Source organism: Carassius auratus, chromosome 16 (genome assembly GCF_003368295.1).
Source record: "Carassius auratus strain Wakin chromosome 16, ASM336829v1, whole genome shotgun sequence".
NCBI lineage: Eukaryota > Metazoa > Chordata > Actinopteri > Cypriniformes > Cyprinidae > Carassius > Carassius auratus.
Window position 1 is genome coordinate 23,092,971 of NC_039258.1, and position 18,443 is coordinate 23,111,413.

Here is an 18,443-nt window from a genome sequence, read left to right on the forward strand (position 1 = left end):
TGTCAGAGAAAGAGTGGAGGAACTCAAGCCGAGTTATGTTCACTCTGGATCTCCACAATCTTCTTCCAGATGGCACAGCTTGTCTTCTAGGAGCAAGAGACGGCACCACCACTCTCTGAGTCCAACTACTGACCAGGAAAGAGTTTATCTTGGCCCTACTCCTACAATTCCTGACCTGATATACCCAAACCCCAGAGAGTTTGCACGGCTTAAGATTGCTTTAGAAAACATTCTACCAGCTGATGCTACAGAACGCTTTAAATTTCATATCCTGCTAGAACATCTCAAGGTTGAAGAGGCACAGTTAATTGCTGAATCTTACAGTAGTTCACGTCATCCTTATACCAACACTATGGATGCTCTCAATAAACAGTATGGCCAGCCACATCAGTTAGCATTACAGCGCATAGTGGAATTGATGGATGGGCCCAGCATCAGCACTGGAGATATTAAAACTTTTCGAATGTATGCTCTGAGGGTGAGATCCTTGGTGGGAATGCTGAAACAACTAGGTAAGCCTGGCATGGTGGAATTAAGATGTGGCTCGCATGTGTCCAGACTTCTGATTAAGTTGCCACATGATCTGCGTAGCAGTTTCAGAAGATTTATTTATCCATTAGATGTGAAGATTCCAACCCTCCTTAACTTAGCAGACTGGTTAGAATATGAAATCCAAGTGCAAGAAGATTCCACAAGGTATGTAAGCCGTTCGGGCAGAGGATACTCAACCAGTTTGCCCAGGGATAGGTCAAGGAGGTTGACATCATTCAACAAGGGCACAGAGGTTCTGCTTAGCACAGAGAAATACCCTTCATCACCATCACATTCCTCAGCTGTCACTGCTAAGATCACCAAGGGGAAAGCTTACTGCCCTTATTGTGATAACAACAAACACACTTTGAATAACTGTGTAAATTTCTCTCAACTTTCCAAGTCTCAGAGGCAGAATTGGATTAAGGGGCACAACCGATGCTGGCGCTGTGGACGGGGCCATAGATCATCAGAGTGTAACCTTAAAATGCGCTGCAAAACATGCAATGGTCGTCACTTGCTTGTTCTTCATGATGTTAATATATGGAACAAGGAGAAAGTAGTGGAAGCAGAAGATCCATCTACTAGCCCTGTCTTGGGGGAGGCTGCAAATGAGGTGTTATTCATTGACAAGCCCCCAGGAAGTCGTAAGGTACTGTTGAAGATATGTAAAGTGATTCTAAGAAATGGAGATCGATCGATGACCGCTTATGCCATTCTGGATGATGGCTCCGAAAGAACCATCTTGTTAAATACTGCAGCAACCCGGCTGAAACTGGAAGGTAAGCCAGAGGACTTGCCCCTGCGTACTGTCAGACAAGAATTAAAGGTCCTGCATGGGGCGGCTGTTTCCTTTAACCTTTCACCAGCCTGCCAGCCAAACAAGATGTATCGGATCAATGGAGCATTCACTGCAGCGGAGTTGGGGCTTGGAGTGCACTGTTATCCTGTCAAGGCTTTACGGAAAAGGTACCGTCATCTTAAAGGACTTCCCCTCCAAGAAATTAAAGCTGCTCATCCAGTTTTGCTCATAGGATCTGACTGCCCTCATTTAATTACCCCAGTTGAGCCAGTTCGTTTAGGTCCACCAGGGGGTCCTGCTGCAATTAGAACTCTCCTTGGATGGACAATGCAAGGACCAGTTCAAGCATTACAGCATCTTCTTCGAGAGCAACAGTGTCTGTTCACAACAAGTTGGTCACCCTCTGCTATGTTGCATGAACAAGTTGAAAGACTCTGGCAACTGGATGTCCTTCCGTGGAGAGATGAGAGAATGAGTACTCGATCTGTACAAGACCAGCAGTCAATGAAACTACTGGAGCAAAGAACTTCTAGAGTTGATGTTGATGGGATTAAGCGATATGCTACCCCACTGCTAAGGGTCCAAAATATGCCCCCTCTTTGTGCACCTAAAGAAGCAGTAATGCCTCAGGTTAAGAAGTCTGGAGCGGCATCTCAGTAAGTCCCCTGAGCAAGCAGCTATCTACCAGGCTGAGATTAAAAGACTGGAGCAGGCAGGCTACATTGCTGAATTGCAGTCAGGAGCAGAAGACGCTCAAATAAGTTGGTATATCCCACATCACATGGTTGAACATAATGGGAAACATCGAGTGGTTTTCAACTGTTCATTCCAGTTTCAAGGGAACAATCTCAATGAATTGTTACTTCCAGGGCCAACACTGACTTCTTCATTACTGGCTGTGCTACTAAGATTCCGGGAGCACTCAATTGCGATCTGTAGTGATATTAAAGGAATGTTCCACCAGGTTAGACTCCTTCCAGAGGATCGGCCCCTTCTCCGTTTCTTATGGAGAGATCTGCAAAGAGAAGTGGAGCCTAGAATCTATGAATGGCAAGTTCTACCCTTTGGCACCACTAGTAGCCCATGTTGTGCTGTCTTTGCCTTGCAGAAGCACATCCTGGAGAATAGTCAGCCTGGTGACAAGGTACGTGATGCTGTACTAAAGGCGTTTTATGTTGACAACTATCTGCAAAGTCTGCCTTCTGTAGATGAAGCAAGGCTCATGGTAGACCAGTTGCAAAGTGTTTTAGCAGGGGGAGGATTCGAACTCAGGCAATGGGCCAGCAATACACCCTCAACCATTAGTCATCTACCAGTGGCATCCAGATCTGACAGTGCTGAGCAATGGATTGCAAAGGGTAATGCCATCAACCATGAATCAGTGCTTGGACTTCAGTGGAACTGTGAAACTGATACCTTGTCCTATAAGCTCCGTGCTGTAGAGTGCCAAGAGGTTACCATGCGCAACATCTATAAAGTGCTTGCTAGCCAATATGATCCTCTCGGTTACATTATCCCATATACCACACGTGCAAAGGTAATAGTACAGCGATTATGGGAAAAGAAGAGGGACTGGGATGATCCTAAACTACCTGAGAACTTAGTCAATGAGTGGAACAGATGGGCAGGAGAGCTCAGTGATCTACAAAAGATAGTCTTACCCAGATGCTATTGCAGTGCACCAAAGGATGATGTTTCAAGCCAGCGTGAGATCCATATCTTTTGTGACGCATCCGAGAGTGCCTATGGGTCTGTTGCCCATCTTCGAACAGTAGATCAAAGGGGAGAAGTGGAGATCACCTTCATAGTGGCCAGATCAAGAGTGGCTCCTAAGAAACGTCTGTCAATACCTCGTTTAGAGCTATGTGCAGCCCTGACAGGGGCCCAGTTAGCAAAGATCCTGCAGAATGAATTGACTTTGCCCATTCATCAAGTTTTTCTTTGGTCTGATTCCACCACAGTTTTGACCTGGATTAAATCTGAATCCTGCCGATTCAAGGTTTTCGTTGGTACACGAATAACAGAGATTCAGGACCTTACCAGCTGCTGGGAATGGCGCTATGTGCATTCAGAAAGTAACCCTGCTGATGACATCACTCGAGGTAAAAGGCTGGCAGAACTTGGACCACAAAGCCGTTGGAATACGGGACCAACATACCTTCAACTCCCATCTGATCAGTGGCCGGTTCCACCGCCATCCTGTTCCATAGCTGGTGATGAATTGAGAAACTCTACATTCTGTGGTCTGACTAATACTGTACTTCGTTTGTCGATCCCTGATCCAAGCCAATTTCTGACCTTCCAAGATTTATTGACTGCAACAGTAGAATCTCTTGGGGAACATGGGATCAATGTATCAGCTGAGGACTTTCAACAGGCTGAAATGGCTATCCTTCAGCAAGCTCAAGGGGAAAGCTTTCCTTCTGAGATGGCACAGCTTATGGCAGGGAAACCACTACAGACCAACAGTCGACTGCTTTGCCTCGCCCCCGAACTTGACGCTGCAAGCAAACTCCTAAGGATAGGAGGTCGTCTTCGCCGCTGTGAAGAGATTGAGCCCGAGTCGATGCATCCTATTATCCTTGATCCCCGGCATCCAGTCACTACCCTTCTCATTAAGGAATATGACACGAAGCTATTCCACCCAGGTCCTGAGAGAATACTGGCGGAGATGCGTAGGAAATATTGGATTCTTCGGGGTAGGGAAGCAATTCGACGTTATCAGCGCAAAGATTGTCCAGTGTGTCAGAAGTTTCGCAAAACCCCACAGATACCCAGGATGGCAGACCTACCTCCTGCCAGACTACGTCTATTTAAACCTGCCTTCTATTCGACTGGCATTGACTGTTTCGGGCCATATTCCGTAAAGATTGGACGTAAAAGTGAGAAGCGCTGGGGTATTCTATTCAAGTGCATGACTACACGTGCTGTGTATATTGATCTTCTCCCAAGAATTGACACCGACTCCTTCCTGATGGCCCTCAGAAGATTTATAGCCAGACGTGGGAAACCTTTTGAGGTTTTATGTGATCAAGGTACTAATTTTAAAGGAGGGGAAAGGGAGTTGCATCAGACATATGCTGAACTAGTTCCGGAGCTTCAGGAACAACTTGCCAGTCAGCAGATTATCTTTCGATTCAACCCGCCTCATGCCCCACATTTCGGTGGGTGTTGGGAAAGGGAAATTCGTTCCCTGAAACAGGCTCTACAGGTCACTCTGGGAACTCAACCAATACCAGAGGAAACCCTTCAAACTGTGCTCATCGAGATTGAAGGGATTCTAAATTCTAAACCCCTGGGTTATACATCATCCAATGCCTCTGATCCAGATCCTATTACTCCTAATTCGCTTCTTATGGGGCGGCCTGATTCGTCCCTTCCTCAAGTGATGTACCCCCAAAGTGAACTGTTGAGTCGACGTCGTTGGCGCCATAGCCAAATTATAGCAGATCACTTTTGGAAGCGGTTTATCAAGTTCTATTTGCCTGGTCTTCAGACTCGCAACAAGTGGCAGCGAGAGTCACCCGATATCAAGGTGGGAACTACTGTTATGATTGTGGACCCTCAATTTCCCAGGGCCCTATGGCCCATTGGTCAGATCTCTCAAGTATTCCCTGGGTTTGACAATAGAATCAGGACTGTTGAAGTGAAAGTTAAGGACAAGTCTTATGTGCGACCTGTGGCAAAGGTTGTACAGCTACCTGCGATACCAGATTGAAATTGACTTGCCTTTTTATAATGTACAGATTTCCACATTCTTTAGAAATCTGGGGGCGGCTGTTAAAAAGGACCGCTGTAAACAAGCTTTTATTTTGAAGTTTTCTGGTGATCAGCCAGTGTTTTGAATGTGATGTCATCGCAGCAACCTAAAGACACTATGCTCCGCCCACTTCCAGCAGGTGGCAATGATTAGTGTTTGGTAGAAATAGCCTGCACCAAGTAGGTGAAAGCAAATGTACTCGAGGCTTTCTCAAGTGTTGGTGTTGTGTGCGTATGTTAGATGAACCAAGTAAGTTTATTTATGTACTTCAGCTTTTGATAGTTGTGACCCTTCTGAATTTTAGTTGATACTCATTGTTTAAGGTACTTTAAATGCAATTACTGGTTGTCATCACACATTCTTATGTAGGTTGTTCATTTAAGTGTATATTGCTACCTTCTTTGTATGAATTTACCTACTTTATTGATTTGTTTATACTAATTTGTTATATCTTTTGTTAAAGACCACACCCAGATGGAAACACCAATGTAATATCTGCAACATTTGTGAATTGTTGTGAAGAAAATAAATGCATCAAAGACTTAACCTGCATCTTTATGTCTCTTACCGGACATCTGTGGTGAACTAGTCCCCCACTGGCAACCCCAACTGGTCTAGTTATACCAGTTTTCTTTATCGAGTCTTTATGTTTCCGGCTTGGCTTCGGTCTGCGGAGAGAGTCTCGAAGTCCCATAACCCCTGCACACACTCCAGCATGTCTCCCCCTTTCATACGTGCATCAGATAAAGCCTTTCTAAAGTCTTTTGTGGATCCGATAGACATGTGTTGGTGTGTGAGCGTGTGTTTCGACCATGTGAGTCACGTCCTCTCCATTCTGACGCCTTTCTTCTAACAAGGCAAAAACACCAGCGAGTCCCTGACCTGTGCTGCTTTATCCTGTTTCATCAACAACACACACACACCCTTCTGAATTACTCCTATTTTAGTCAAACTCTCAACTCTGCTCTCTGTTGATGCACATTAGTTATTTTCAGACACTGATGCTGCAGCTATTTATGCATTAACACAAATGGATATATTTGGAGACCTGGCAATGGATCCAAGGTCAAATAACATGAATTAATAATAATACACACTATTAATGGAGCTTGATTGAAGGTGGGGCCTTGCTATAGCAACCTTGTGTGTTCCCAAAACCATTGTTCGCTAACTATAGTTTGCTTTTAGATTTTTTGTTTGTGCATTTACTTACTTTAACTTTGATACCATGGTTTTTTTCTTTTTTAAACTGAAATATGGTCCCCTTGCAAAAGACCTAAATTCTTAAAATATATGCAGCTATATAACTTAAGACTAATTTGTACTCTATGATAAAAACTGATATTAAAAATAAATGTAATACAATAAATAAACGTAAAAAAACCCAAAAAAAATTCATTAGTAGGTCTTGTGAGTGTGAATGTATGCGTGTTGTATTATCTAATGTCTATGTCTTGAGGACCCCCTCGAAAACCAGAGGTCTCATCTCAAGGGGTTATCCTCAACAATAAATATCAAATAAAAGTATATTGAAGTCAACATATTATAATGCTTACCCCTTGTGAATTTAAATGAATTAACCTTGGATTTATACCAGGGTTTTGTATGTGAAGGACCCCCAAGTATATTTGATCCTCATACAAACTACCTCACTTCTTAAAATATAACTGCAGCTCTATATTTCAGCACACATTTGTACCCTGAGAGAGAAATATAGTGTGGTATTTGAAATTTCATTAAATAATTGGTATTTTGTAATATTGTTATACTAATATATATATATATATATATATAATTAATCTTAAATATGAATCTAAATTTACATACATGCATAAATAAACAAACCTCAGAATTTTTCATGGACCACAGTTAAAAAAACTAATCTTTTCATGTATTCATTTATGAATTATCTGTTTAAATGACTATAGAGTTAGAGTATTAATGTTGACAGGGACACAGACTGAACATTAAAAGTAGTTTATTATTTTATATCACACTGCTGTAATGAATGTGTTTGTGTCTCATACTGTATAAAGCTTCTATCCTGGTGAGCGCATCACTTCCTGCTCCCTGCTCTCGTCTGCACGCTCAGTCCCGCTCAAACACAGGGAGGGCTTCGTTTAGCTCACCTTTTCCTGAATACTCACTCTTCACATGTGTACAGCAGGGAACAATTAAACCATTAAACACTTAAAGGTCAAGTGTGTCACTTCTGCACCGCATACAACTGCACAAATAAACTGGGACACGAGAAAGCACCTCAGTATGAAAACACATCTGTACTGAATGTATAACTGTACTGTGTGAGAAGGTTTTCTTATTTAAGGTGTTTCCACGATCATCATCAGCCATGAATCCATCACCCGGTGGATCATGATTGGCCTGCACATCTGTCCATCAGCCCTGTGACACACACACACACACACACACACACACACGGGTCAATCACATGACACCGCCTGAGGTGCTGAAAGAAAAGGTTAAATAGCTCATTCTATCGTATTTTATTTGATTAACTGCATTCTTCTGATGTTGACCTAAATTTTAAATATTCTGCAGCTCAACTGTTTTCATCATTGATAATAATCAGAAATGTTTCTTGAGCAGTAAATCATCATATTATTCCTGAAGATCATGTGACACTGAAGACTGGAGGAATGATGCTGAAAATACAGCGGAGCATCACAGAAATAAATGACATTATTTTCATAGTTTATTTTGAACAGACCTGGACAAATGAAGTTTTTATGCAGTGTCTGGCCAGAAAACATCTTTTATTTCTGCCAGCCTCGCCTTTGGTTCATTAAACGCCCCGCGCTCCTCAAACTGCTTCAGACTGCTCTCCAACAGCTGCTCCGGGACAAACACCAGAGAGACGCACGTTACACCTGGATTGTGTCAGTGTGCGGCTTTGCTCTAGAAACACTAATAACAGAATCTGCTGTAGACATATAACTCAATCACCAAACACACGCAGCTTTAGTTTGAGGGAGAGTGCGCTAGCAGAGAGATTACTGCTCCCGGTTTAACCCAAGTCTGAACTAAAACGATTACAAATGGTTTTCAAAAATGGTAATAATTTTAATAAAGAAAACAATAAATATTACATGAGAAATGTAACCAATAAAAATTCTGTTATTCTTTTTAACTGAATTATGCTTAAGTTAAAGAAATAAATAAAATAACGCTAAATAGAAATATTGTAGACAAAGTTAATATCAATCTATAAAACAACAACAACAAATTAAGTTTTGCCTTGGTAGCTAAAGCTTCACAACTAAAAAAACAGAAATAAAAATGGAGTAAAATATAGATTTAAAAAAAATTAAAATGAAATGTTGCCTGGTCATCTAACTGATATAACTTATAAGTTATAAATTATAAGTTACTTAAAATAAAACTTTAATAAAAATAAATTAAAGCTTAATTCTTGAATTTTATTAGATATAAGATAATATACAAATATAAGATATAATGTCGCCTTTGTAACTACCTAAAATAAATAAATTAAAATTATAAAAATGACTAAAACAATCTTAAAAGTTGAATGAATAAAAAAAAATAATACACACACAGATATACATATACACACACACACACACACACACACAACAAATTTGTCTTTTAAATCACAAAAAACAAAACGTAAATCTGGTTCCGTGATTACAGCTAAATCGCCATCACCTGCTTTCAAATGGAGCGCCATTTAATAGACAGAGCCGTTCATTATCCCAGATGAACGCAATATCGCGTAGCTTGTCAGTGATCAACGGCTCTGTCTATTAAATGATGCTCCATTTGAAAGCAGGGGGGTATTCCAGAAAGCAGGTTATGTGACATACCTGGGTATGTTTAAGAGTAAGTAAGCGGATAACCTCAACTTTCGGTTCCAAAAATGGAGGTTACTTTCAGGGTATGTTAGTTGTCATAGCAACTCACTCTCTGAACTTAACCTGCTCCAGAGAGGGTTAGTTCACTTCAGCGAGCCTTCAGATAGCACACAACATTATATAATATTACAATATGTAATATAGCCTTTATATATAAGAAAAAAATGTAAATAAAATATTATACATATAAAGATATATATATTTGATATGTTAATGAGGAAGTGCTAAGTAATAAATAAGGTAATATATTATTCTAAAATTATTATTTGTTTTATTGGCATATATAAGAGTTATCTGTATAAATTATAAAACACTATGACAAGGTAATGTTTAACTCAACAACAAACAATATAATTCACATTCTCATGGATTAAAGATTAAATGAAAAAAAAAAAAGAAAGATTATTGCACAGCCATCAATAAGGTGGCGATATGCACTAAACATGTAAACAAGTAATGGACAAAAGAAGAAGAAAGAAACAGCTTGGCGCGCTTTTTCTAAGCGTCTGTTTCTATAGTGACTCGTCGATTCGTCACTCGGTTGAGAATGACGAGTCTTAACATGGAACATACTCTGAGTTGATTGAACTTACTCCCGGACACGTTTTTGGAACCGCATACCTCGAGTAAGCAAGGTTTGGGGTTAATCAACCGAGAGTTCAGGGTTTAGGTAACGGTAAGTTAACCCTGCTTTCTGGAATACACCCCAGGTGATGGCGATTTAGCTGTAATCACAGAACCAGATTTACTGACTAGAAGAATCACTCTTCCATAAGAAAAGTGCCTCACACGGCTCTGTGAAGTGAACAATGCATTTTGTACTGTTGTACATAGAAGCAGTTCTGTGCGGATGACGTATGAGAAAAATAAATAAATAAAACTACAATATTATATATTTAATAGAGGAATAACACAGTCACTGACTCTGGTGGGCGGCGGTCAGCGGGTGTGATTGACAGGTGTACCTGCTCTGCAGCGTCTCAGAGGGCAAACTCGATAAACACTCCTCACGAAGCCCAAACACGCCGTGATCTCCTCCTCCATCTGAAGACACAGAAGAGAGAAGCAGCAGCAGCACATAAACAACTGAAGGGTGTGTCTGAGACTCAGTATAAACACTGACATTATAACAGATAAATCATCCGTCAGTCCAAACGCAGAACGAGTGACACACATTCCTTCACACTGAAGACAAACGCAAGAGCTGCATAAACATGCACACAAAAACACTGTTTTATGAAAAATAAAGAAATTGTGTGTGGCCCCTCAAGGGAGAGGAAATACTTCTGGAAACTAAGGGTAAACAGGGTCATAAATTATGTTCTGTCAAGGTCCAGAAGGAAGTATAAAAGACATCGTCAGAATAGTCCATCTGCCCTCAACGGTCCAAGGCAAGTCTCTTAATTAAAAGCTTGTACCTGTCTGGCCTCCAGCAGAGGATCCCATAGATGTCTGTTCACTCTGCACACATCTGCACCTCTAACACTGTGCACGCACACACACACACACACACCAGGGCAGAAATAACAAGGAGGAACAACAGTCTAAATCAGCACTAAAAAAAAATTTCAATACATAATAATGTAGGATTTACTTAATTATCTGTGATATTTACTAGCAAGAGTCGACATTTTGTTTTTATAAATCTCTCATCTGAGGGCCTCACCAAATTTCCAAGGGGCCTTAAGACAATGTATTAATTATACAAATATAATAATGCACAGAATATGAATCATTAATTTATAAAAAATAAAATCACATTTAAATTGCTAAACAATATAATAATGAGAAATTATCTGGGGTGCCTCAGGGCTCAGTTCTTGGACCACTTCTCTTCTCTGTCTACATGGCATCATTAGGTTCTGTCATTCAGAAACATGGCTTTTCATACCACTGCTATGCTGATGACACTCAACTCTACCTCTCATTCCATCCTGATGATCCGACGGTAGCTATTCGCATCTCAGCTCAGCCCTTTCTTTGGGAACATGCTGCACAACTCCTTGTTCAAGCTCTTGTTCTGTCCAGGCTGGACTATTGCAATGCTCTCATGGCAGGTCTTCCAGCCAATTCTATCAAACCTTTACAATTAATCCAGAACTAAGATTAATTTTTAATGACCCCAAAAGAATACACATCACACCTCTGTTTATGAGTTTGCTCTGTCTTCCAATAGCTGCTCGCATAAAATTCAAGGCATTGATGTTTGCCTACAAAACCACCACTGGCTCTGCACCCATTTACCTAAATTTGTTACTTCAGTCTTATGTGCCTCTAGAAGCTTGTGTTCTGCAAGTGAACGTTGCTTGATTGTTAATCCCAAAGAAGCACAAAGTCACTTTTACGGACTTTTAAATTAAATGTTCCCTCCTGGTGCAATGACCTCCCCAACTCAATCCCAGCAGCTGAGTCCTTAGCCATCTTCAAGAATCGGCTTAAAACACATCTCTTCCATCTTTATTTGACCCTCGAACTTTAACACTCACTATTCTAATTCTATTCTTAAAAAAAAAATAAAAAAATAAAAAACGAACTACCTTTCTAATCTTTTTGTAATGTATTTTCTTTTCATTTATTATACAATTATATAAAAAAAAGACCTCTAACACTAGTTTGCTATTCTTTTTCTAGTCTGTTTTCTTTTTATTTGCAGTTAAGCTAACTGAGACTTGCTATAGCACTTGTATATCATTGCTCTGTTTTTGTTTGGATTGCTTCCATTGTTGTCATTTGTAAGTCTGTTTGAATGAAAGCGTCTGCTTAATGACTAAATCTAAATATGGGCTTCGAAAATAGTGTCATTGTGAGACCTTCAAGTAAAAAAGGTGGAAAACCACTGAACTAAACTATGTTTCAGAGCAAGTTGTGAGGTTTAAGGCTTATGTTTACCGTTCACTAGGGATCTGTAACGGTGAGGTCACACCAGCTGACCCTTTGACCGTCCTGCCGTCAGCCAATCAGATGGTCAGATCGTGTCTGGATGCTGTGAGATCCTCAGCAGCTCTGGCCACACGTCGCTCACAGAGACGAGATTGGTCTGATGCAGAGACAGAGAACATGAGAGTCTGAGATCCACACACAACCCTGCAGCTATTCACTCACACACAACAACATAACCTAAAGAAACACTTCAAGACCAGAGGACTCAATCAGTTCTCCTGATATCAACAGCATCATTATACCACACTGCCCACATACAGAAGTTTTACATAAGAATATACAGTGTGACAAATGTGAGAATACATCATCTTTTGGCGTGTCATTCACGGTGATGAAAGCAGTATGATCTGAGATGATCCAGAAGAGCTTCTTAAATTTCAATGGAAGAACAGTCACATTTCTTGTTTATTACACATAATAGCATTGCTTTGAACTACATAGTTTTTGTTTCTTTATGCAAAACTCCTAAAAGTAAAACGAAAAAAAAAAAAAAAAAAATTAACTTTGATTTTTTTTTTAAGTGGTCCAAGACTTTTAATCCTCAGTACACTAGTCATAGAGACATTTTAGTAATAAAAAAAAGTCACGCATTATAAATGAAAAAATAAATAAGTATTTAAACACACACACACACACCAAATGCATAAACTCTATATCGAAAGCTTTCACTGACTCACACATGCCATGTTGAGACAGTTCTCAAAGCTACAGTCAGAGTAGGTGTCTCATCATAATGAGATATCAGAGCATCAGTCACATACAACACAGAGCCCTACACATCTCCCGTAGTGTCTTCTGCCGCCAGACAGACGGATCACCTCCAGAACATCACTACGACCGTTTCACATCCCAAACTATAGGCCACGGCTTCATCAGTCCTCCTCCAAAAATAACGTATCATGTTCTTGTTATGGCAGCCACATATACTACATAACGTTGCCTTCTCTCAGCGGGCCGCCATTTCCCCGGAACTGTCACAGAGCAAGAAACCCGATTCGCCGAAGACATTCAAAAGAGGGCGGGCTCTGCTTGAGAAACAACCAATAAGAAGCGAAGTCAGGCGTGCGTCACGAGCGTCCGCTCAGTGCGCAAGTGAATACACTCCCCGACAGATAAATGCAGGGCACATTCACATAAATTGATTTTACCGCGGACTGAAAAAAATACAATAAAAATACGACAGTATAAAAATACGACAGGTTTATGAGCGGAGACCTACATATACTTTGAACCAAAGCAACCGAATATATTTAGAGAAACGAGCTGAAGTTAAACTTCTCTGCTCCATCACTTCTGCCTGATGTGATGCGTCTTAAAACGAGGTATAATAAATGGATAAACACCACCACCCTGATATTACTACAAGACCCCAGAGACCAGATGAAAACTGATAAGATATAACATTTTTGTAAGTGGATAATTAACAAACTAGTGCACTAGTGAGTGCTGTCTCCTGAGGGTGTAACCAATTATAGTTAAGCGAAAAACTACTACTAAAACGTGTTGTTAATAATAATAATAATAAAGGTTTACTATGCAGATTACAGCAAAACGTTAAAATTAACATTGAAATTTCAGTAATTACAATAAGCTCCATCCCAGTTCCGAGTATGCAATTGTGTCAATCTGATTTTGTTGTTTTATATTAAACCACACTCCTTCCCTGTTAGCTCTCAACTGCTTGGGTTCAGTGCAAAGGCTATACCTGAATGTAAAGTGAGTGTTTTATATGTGCATGGTCACTGAAAAGGCTAACATTGGGGAAAATGAACAAGCCTTCACTGCCATAGGAAGTTTACAAAACTAAGTAATGTTCAACAAGTGCACAGTGTTCCAGATATGAACACACAATCACGTAATCATTGATTATCATTAGTAATATTAAATATACTATAAAATACCGTGACAGTGTTTGGTTGCAAATACAATATCAGTGAACATGAGGGATGCCACAATTAAAAAAAACACAATTCTAGCATCTAATCTTATGATTTTTAGATGGATATGTGTGCATGTCTGACACATTCCCTTCAAATGAATAAGAATCGACTGTAACAACACGATGTACTGTTAAAATCATGGTGTGGAGATATGATTAGTCTATTCTATGTTGCCCCAAATCTTTAAGGATAAGAGTCAGGAATACAAATGCAATATATAAAAAAAATCTTAATATAGAGCTTACATCAAGCATAAATGTCATTACTGTAGGGCCCAAAAAAACTTATAATCTTATAATATAAAGCAATAATCAATAGATAAACTCTGTAGAAAACTTATTGGACTTCTGAGAGAAGTCATTATGGCATATGTTGTGTGGAACGTCTGAAGGTTGTACCTTTGATGTGACAATGAGACCAGATTTTACAGTAAGATTTTAAAGTAAACCTGTGGTGCAGCTGGTATAAAACGTATAGAAGTTGATTTAACTGAAGAAGCGATTTACACTTTCACATTTCTGTCACAACTGAAGACTGACTGCATACACATCCTGCAAATTCATTCTAAGTTTCATTGATTGTGCATAACATGCTGATGCATAAATGTGTTGCTTCTCTGAAATACTCCTTGCAATGAATGCAGATGTTTTCCAAATGAAGACACCAAACCACACTCATCAAATATTCAACATGTCAGCACTTGGAGAAAGAGTTAAACTATTTCTTTCTTACACTATGCATGAGAACTACAACAATGTACATGTTATATGCATATTTAAATGGTCAGACATTATTTGAAAAGCAGTGTTGTGAAAAGATGAATGGTCTGCTTTGGTTTTACTAACAATGCATGGTACATCACATTCTGAAAATGCAATGCATGAAACTGTGGCGTGTGTGGAACACAAAGACAGTAGCTCACACATTTCAATCATGTGTACTAGGGATGCACGATATTGGATTTTGGCCGATATTCGATATGCCGATATTTTCAAAATAATTTTGGCCGATGCCGATACCGATATATATAAACATTTTCGCCTGATATATTTAAACTTTAATTTTACTGAAGAGAAATCCATGTATCTCTTCTGTACTGATTCTACCATAAATTTATTATTTTACAAATGTAGACAGACATTCACACCTGAAAAACAGGTCAATTATTTCACTTGGAGAATATCGGTTTGGCTCATCGGCAGAAATATTCATATCGGCCGATACCGATGATGGTCATTTTAAGCTTTTATCGGCCGATACCGATGTTGTGCCGATATTATCGTGCATCCTTAATGTGTACACGATAAAGGTTTAAATCTTACATCCTAAAGACGAATAACTATCTTTAAAGATTCATTGATTCAATGGTAAACTGAAAGTAACGAAACCAAACTAATTATTTCCTCAACTACCGTTTGGACATAATATTCAGAGCGGTGTGTATTCATGCTCTGCACGTTCCTGTAAACCTGTTGGACATCATGAAGTAAGAAGACTTAGAGCTAAACAAAATGACAGAAAATAATCCAGGTATTCTTGAACAAAGCATGAGACCATCTGTAAAGAAAAAGTCTCCTTCCTTTCAATAATTTTTCTTGTCACAATGATTTTATTAATAGAACACATTTAAGAACTCTATCAAGAAAAAAAAACCCGCTAAGGAACTCTTGAAAAGCACTGGAAAACTACCAAGAAGTTATTTGAACACTTGGTTAGCTAATACTGTACGCAGTGTGAGCCCAAATCTTCACATCTTAGTGAAGGCTGATAAAGTGGCTATATTTTTTAGCACTACAAGCCATTATGGTTGCTCAGCATTACATCTGTGTCAATAATTTAATCACGCAGGAATAAAGGTTGAAATCCACTGGCTTCGTGCACGAAAGTCAGAGTAACAGGTTAAAAGACCAAAAAAAAAAAAAAACAAAAAAAAAATTCTGTAACCCCTCAACAGCATAAACTAGTATTTTACATCAAAAAGAAATAAAAAATAAAAGCTAGTGTTATGGAGTGGAAAAGTGAAGTAACAGTTGCTAGAAGGAAAGAGATATCGTGTATCTACTTACAACTCATCCATAAACCACACACACACACACACACACACACTCCACAACCAATCTTTCACATTACACCAATCAAACCGGATAACCACCTTTTACTTTGTTCATATTCCATTGATGTTTCTGGATCTCCACATTCTCCTCCTCCTAGTTTATCTTTAGGGAATCTGAAAACTTCTTCCACTGAGAAGAGTAGTGCTGTAACATGGGGCAGGTGCATGTGTATTTACACGCAGTCTAACTCTCACGCCGAGATTAGCAGGTAATGCAACTTGCCACACTTCCTATTTCACACTTAGCACTCATTCTGAGAGGCTAATATCGAGGGGGCAGAAAGGGTCTTTTGGGTGGGTTGTAAGGCCCACTGCTGAAACCAGCAGCAGGGCGCTTTGTCCCAGGTTGAAGGGGTTCATGGATAAGGGGCAGGGATCCTCTGGGAAACTGTGGGGAATGACGTACGTGATGCTGGTTTGGTAATGAGAGAAGGGACTTAGGTGAGGAAGGGCGGCGGGGTCTCTGATTTGGGGTGTGGAGGGGTAGGCGGTTGGGGACAGATGAATGAGGATGGGGTTCCCTAGCTGGGGATGGAGGAGTAGGTGTGGTTGGGGTAGAGGGTGATGGTGGTGTGGGACTGGGTCCCTCTCGAATTCTGCCCAGGAGGGGTGGAGGAACTCCCGGGGTCCCAGGATGGTGAAGAGGTGGGGTGTGATGCAAAATGAACTGCTCTTTCACTGTACCTTGGCGAGGGGGATCTCCTAACAAGGAACGGAGTTGGGGTTTGCCATCTCTGGGAGGGGCACGACCACCGCTACCTCCATGCCCCGCTCCATCAGGATGGAAGTTGGCAGGTGGATAGGGCAGGACTCGGTCTATAGGTACAAGGACACCACCAACCATAACAGAGGAGTTTGAGGAAAGGGAGAAGTCTCTGGAAGGTGGTGGGGTTTGAGGGATGGGAGAAAGGGGGGGTGGGACTGGATGAATGGAAGAGGGAAAAAACTGAGGGGGAGGATGGTGCGGAGGAATGCCATGAGAAGGTCGTATGGGGTCCTTGTTTGGGTAGGGTTGAGGTGGACACTGCGAAGGGGGTGGAGGGTGAGCAGGAAGAGGAGGGACCAATCCAAACTCTTCAGAACTCTCATGGCTGCGACTAGCAGAGTGATGTGGAGGCAGGGCTTCAGTAAACTCCTCCTCTTCATACCAGGCCCCGCCCACTCTAGAACCCGCAGTGCTCCCTCTTCGCAGTGCTCTCCCAACCACGCGGATGCTTTCCACAGTTTGGATGCGGTTGCCATAATCATGAGTTTTGTTTGGTGCTCCTTCACCAGAGGATGAAGAAACAAGAGTCTCAATGTGATGGTAGTTGTCTCCATTGTCAGCTGAAGCTTTCCTTTCCTTCTCTTTAGTCCCAACGTCGGATCCTCCACTTGGCCTGCGGGAAGATGCATTTTTCTCTCCATCTCCGTACATCTTTGCCTTTATTTTGGAATCCTGCACTTTGGCAGCTGATGGAAGATTCAAACACGATACTTTTCTCTTCAACCCTTCTTCCTCTTTGGCTTTACTCATGGCCTTGACTGGTTTAGTCGCACTTGGGCTAAAGGCGGGGAGTCGTGAGGGTGGTGGTGTGCGGTAATCCCTGTCTTTCCGCTCGTTTTCTCCCAGAGCCTCTTGTGGAGTGATCACGGCATCCCAGGGGTCATAGGCTGTAGGTGAAAGGTTACGACTTCCAGACAGACCTGCACTCTGGGGTTCACCGAGTTCATGGGGCGAGTCCATAACTTCATCTTGGGTGGGGGTGCTACCACTTTCATCTCGGACAGGGGTGCCATCCAGGTTATCCCCACCGACGAGGAGAGGGCTATTGCTTCCCACCTCATCCAAGCCAAGTCCCAGAGCGCTGAAACCAGGATTCCCCTGGAGGAAACTCTTGATCTTTGACTCCAGGCTCGGCAATACCACACCGTCTGTCTCACATTCTTTCTTTCTCTCTTTAACTCGTTCCCTTTCTTTTTCTCTTTCCCTCTCTTTTACTTTCTCCCACTCTCTCCCTTTCTCCCGCTCAGACTCTCGCTTGACATTGTTGCCTGTGGGCTTTGGGGCCTTCTGAGTAGTTATGGTGGAAGTCGCTGGAGCTGTGGTGACAGCTGAAGATGATGAAGAAGAGGCAGATGAAGACGGAACAGGGTCTGAAGTGGAGAGAGCGCCTGTACGAGCTGATGAAAGGAGAGAAGACAAACCTGTAAGATAAAGATTTAATAAGTATCAAAATAACCACTTGTTCAAACAACTGGTTCAGGTTCCCCCATCATCTAACTTGAAATCAATAAGGATGTAACGATTAGCCGCGAGCACAATTTTAATACAATTGGAGTAGGAGTTTATATGAATTTATCGAGGAACTGACTGCCTTTAGAAAAGTTTACATGTTATTTTCTTTTTATCTTGCCTTTGAAGGATGCATAGTAAAGTATTGTTCATAAGAGCAACACTGTTTTGTTTATAGCAGTAACCCAGAAA

The 18,443-nt window shown here is 41.0% G+C and overlaps 2 protein-coding genes across 3 annotated transcripts in view; one reads left to right on the forward strand and one right to left on the reverse strand.

Annotated features, from left to right (window-relative positions):
- The first annotated feature begins 1,231 nt into the window (after window positions 1-1,231).
- Window positions 1,232-6,185, forward strand: LOC113115640 (uncharacterized). Its single transcript, XM_026283172.1, has 4 exons — window positions 1,232-1,313; window positions 1,401-1,500; window positions 1,970-5,342; window positions 5,557-6,185. The coding sequence occupies exons 1-3, from the start codon at window positions 1,232-1,234 to the stop codon at window positions 5,049-5,051; spliced, it is 3,264 nt and encodes a 1,087-aa protein (XP_026138957.1). The 3' UTR covers window positions 5,052-5,342; window positions 5,557-6,185.
- Window positions 6,186-7,057: 872 nt separating this feature from the next.
- Window positions 7,058-18,443, reverse strand: part of LOC113116578 (regulation of nuclear pre-mRNA domain-containing protein 2-like) — a 35,537-nt gene continuing 24,151 nt past the window's right edge. Inside the window, exons 10-15 of one of the 2 annotated variants that reach the window (XM_026284817.1) lie at window positions 16,016-18,139; window positions 11,873-12,020; window positions 10,402-10,468; window positions 9,949-10,027; window positions 7,822-7,943; window positions 7,058-7,496 (exon numbers count right to left, since the gene is read on the reverse strand). In XM_026284817.1, coding sequence (XP_026140602.1) covers window positions 16,239-18,139 — 1,901 coding nt within the window. In that variant the 3' untranslated portion in view covers window positions 7,058-7,496; window positions 7,822-7,943; window positions 9,949-10,027; ... (1 more) ...; window positions 11,873-12,020; window positions 16,016-16,238. Of the gene's footprint in view, window positions 7,497-7,821; window positions 7,944-9,948; window positions 10,028-10,401; window positions 10,469-11,872; window positions 12,021-16,015; window positions 18,164-18,443 lie in introns of both variants that reach the window. The other variant, XM_026284816.1, reaches the window with a different exon arrangement.

Bases quoted from the DNA above. Each gene is read 5' to 3' on its own strand.
- LOC113115640 (XM_026283172.1), top strand. From the start codon at position 1,232: ATGACCGCTTATGCCATTCTGGATGATGGCTCCGAAAGAACCATCTTG. The intron at 1,314-1,400 runs GTAAGCCAGAGG...ACCTTTCACCAG, and splicing joins AACCCGGCTGAAACTGGAAG to CCTGCCAGCCAAACAAGATG. The intron at 1,501-1,969 runs GTACCGTCATCT...CCTCAGGTTAAG, and splicing joins GTCAAGGCTTTACGGAAAAG to AAGTCTGGAGCGGCATCTCA.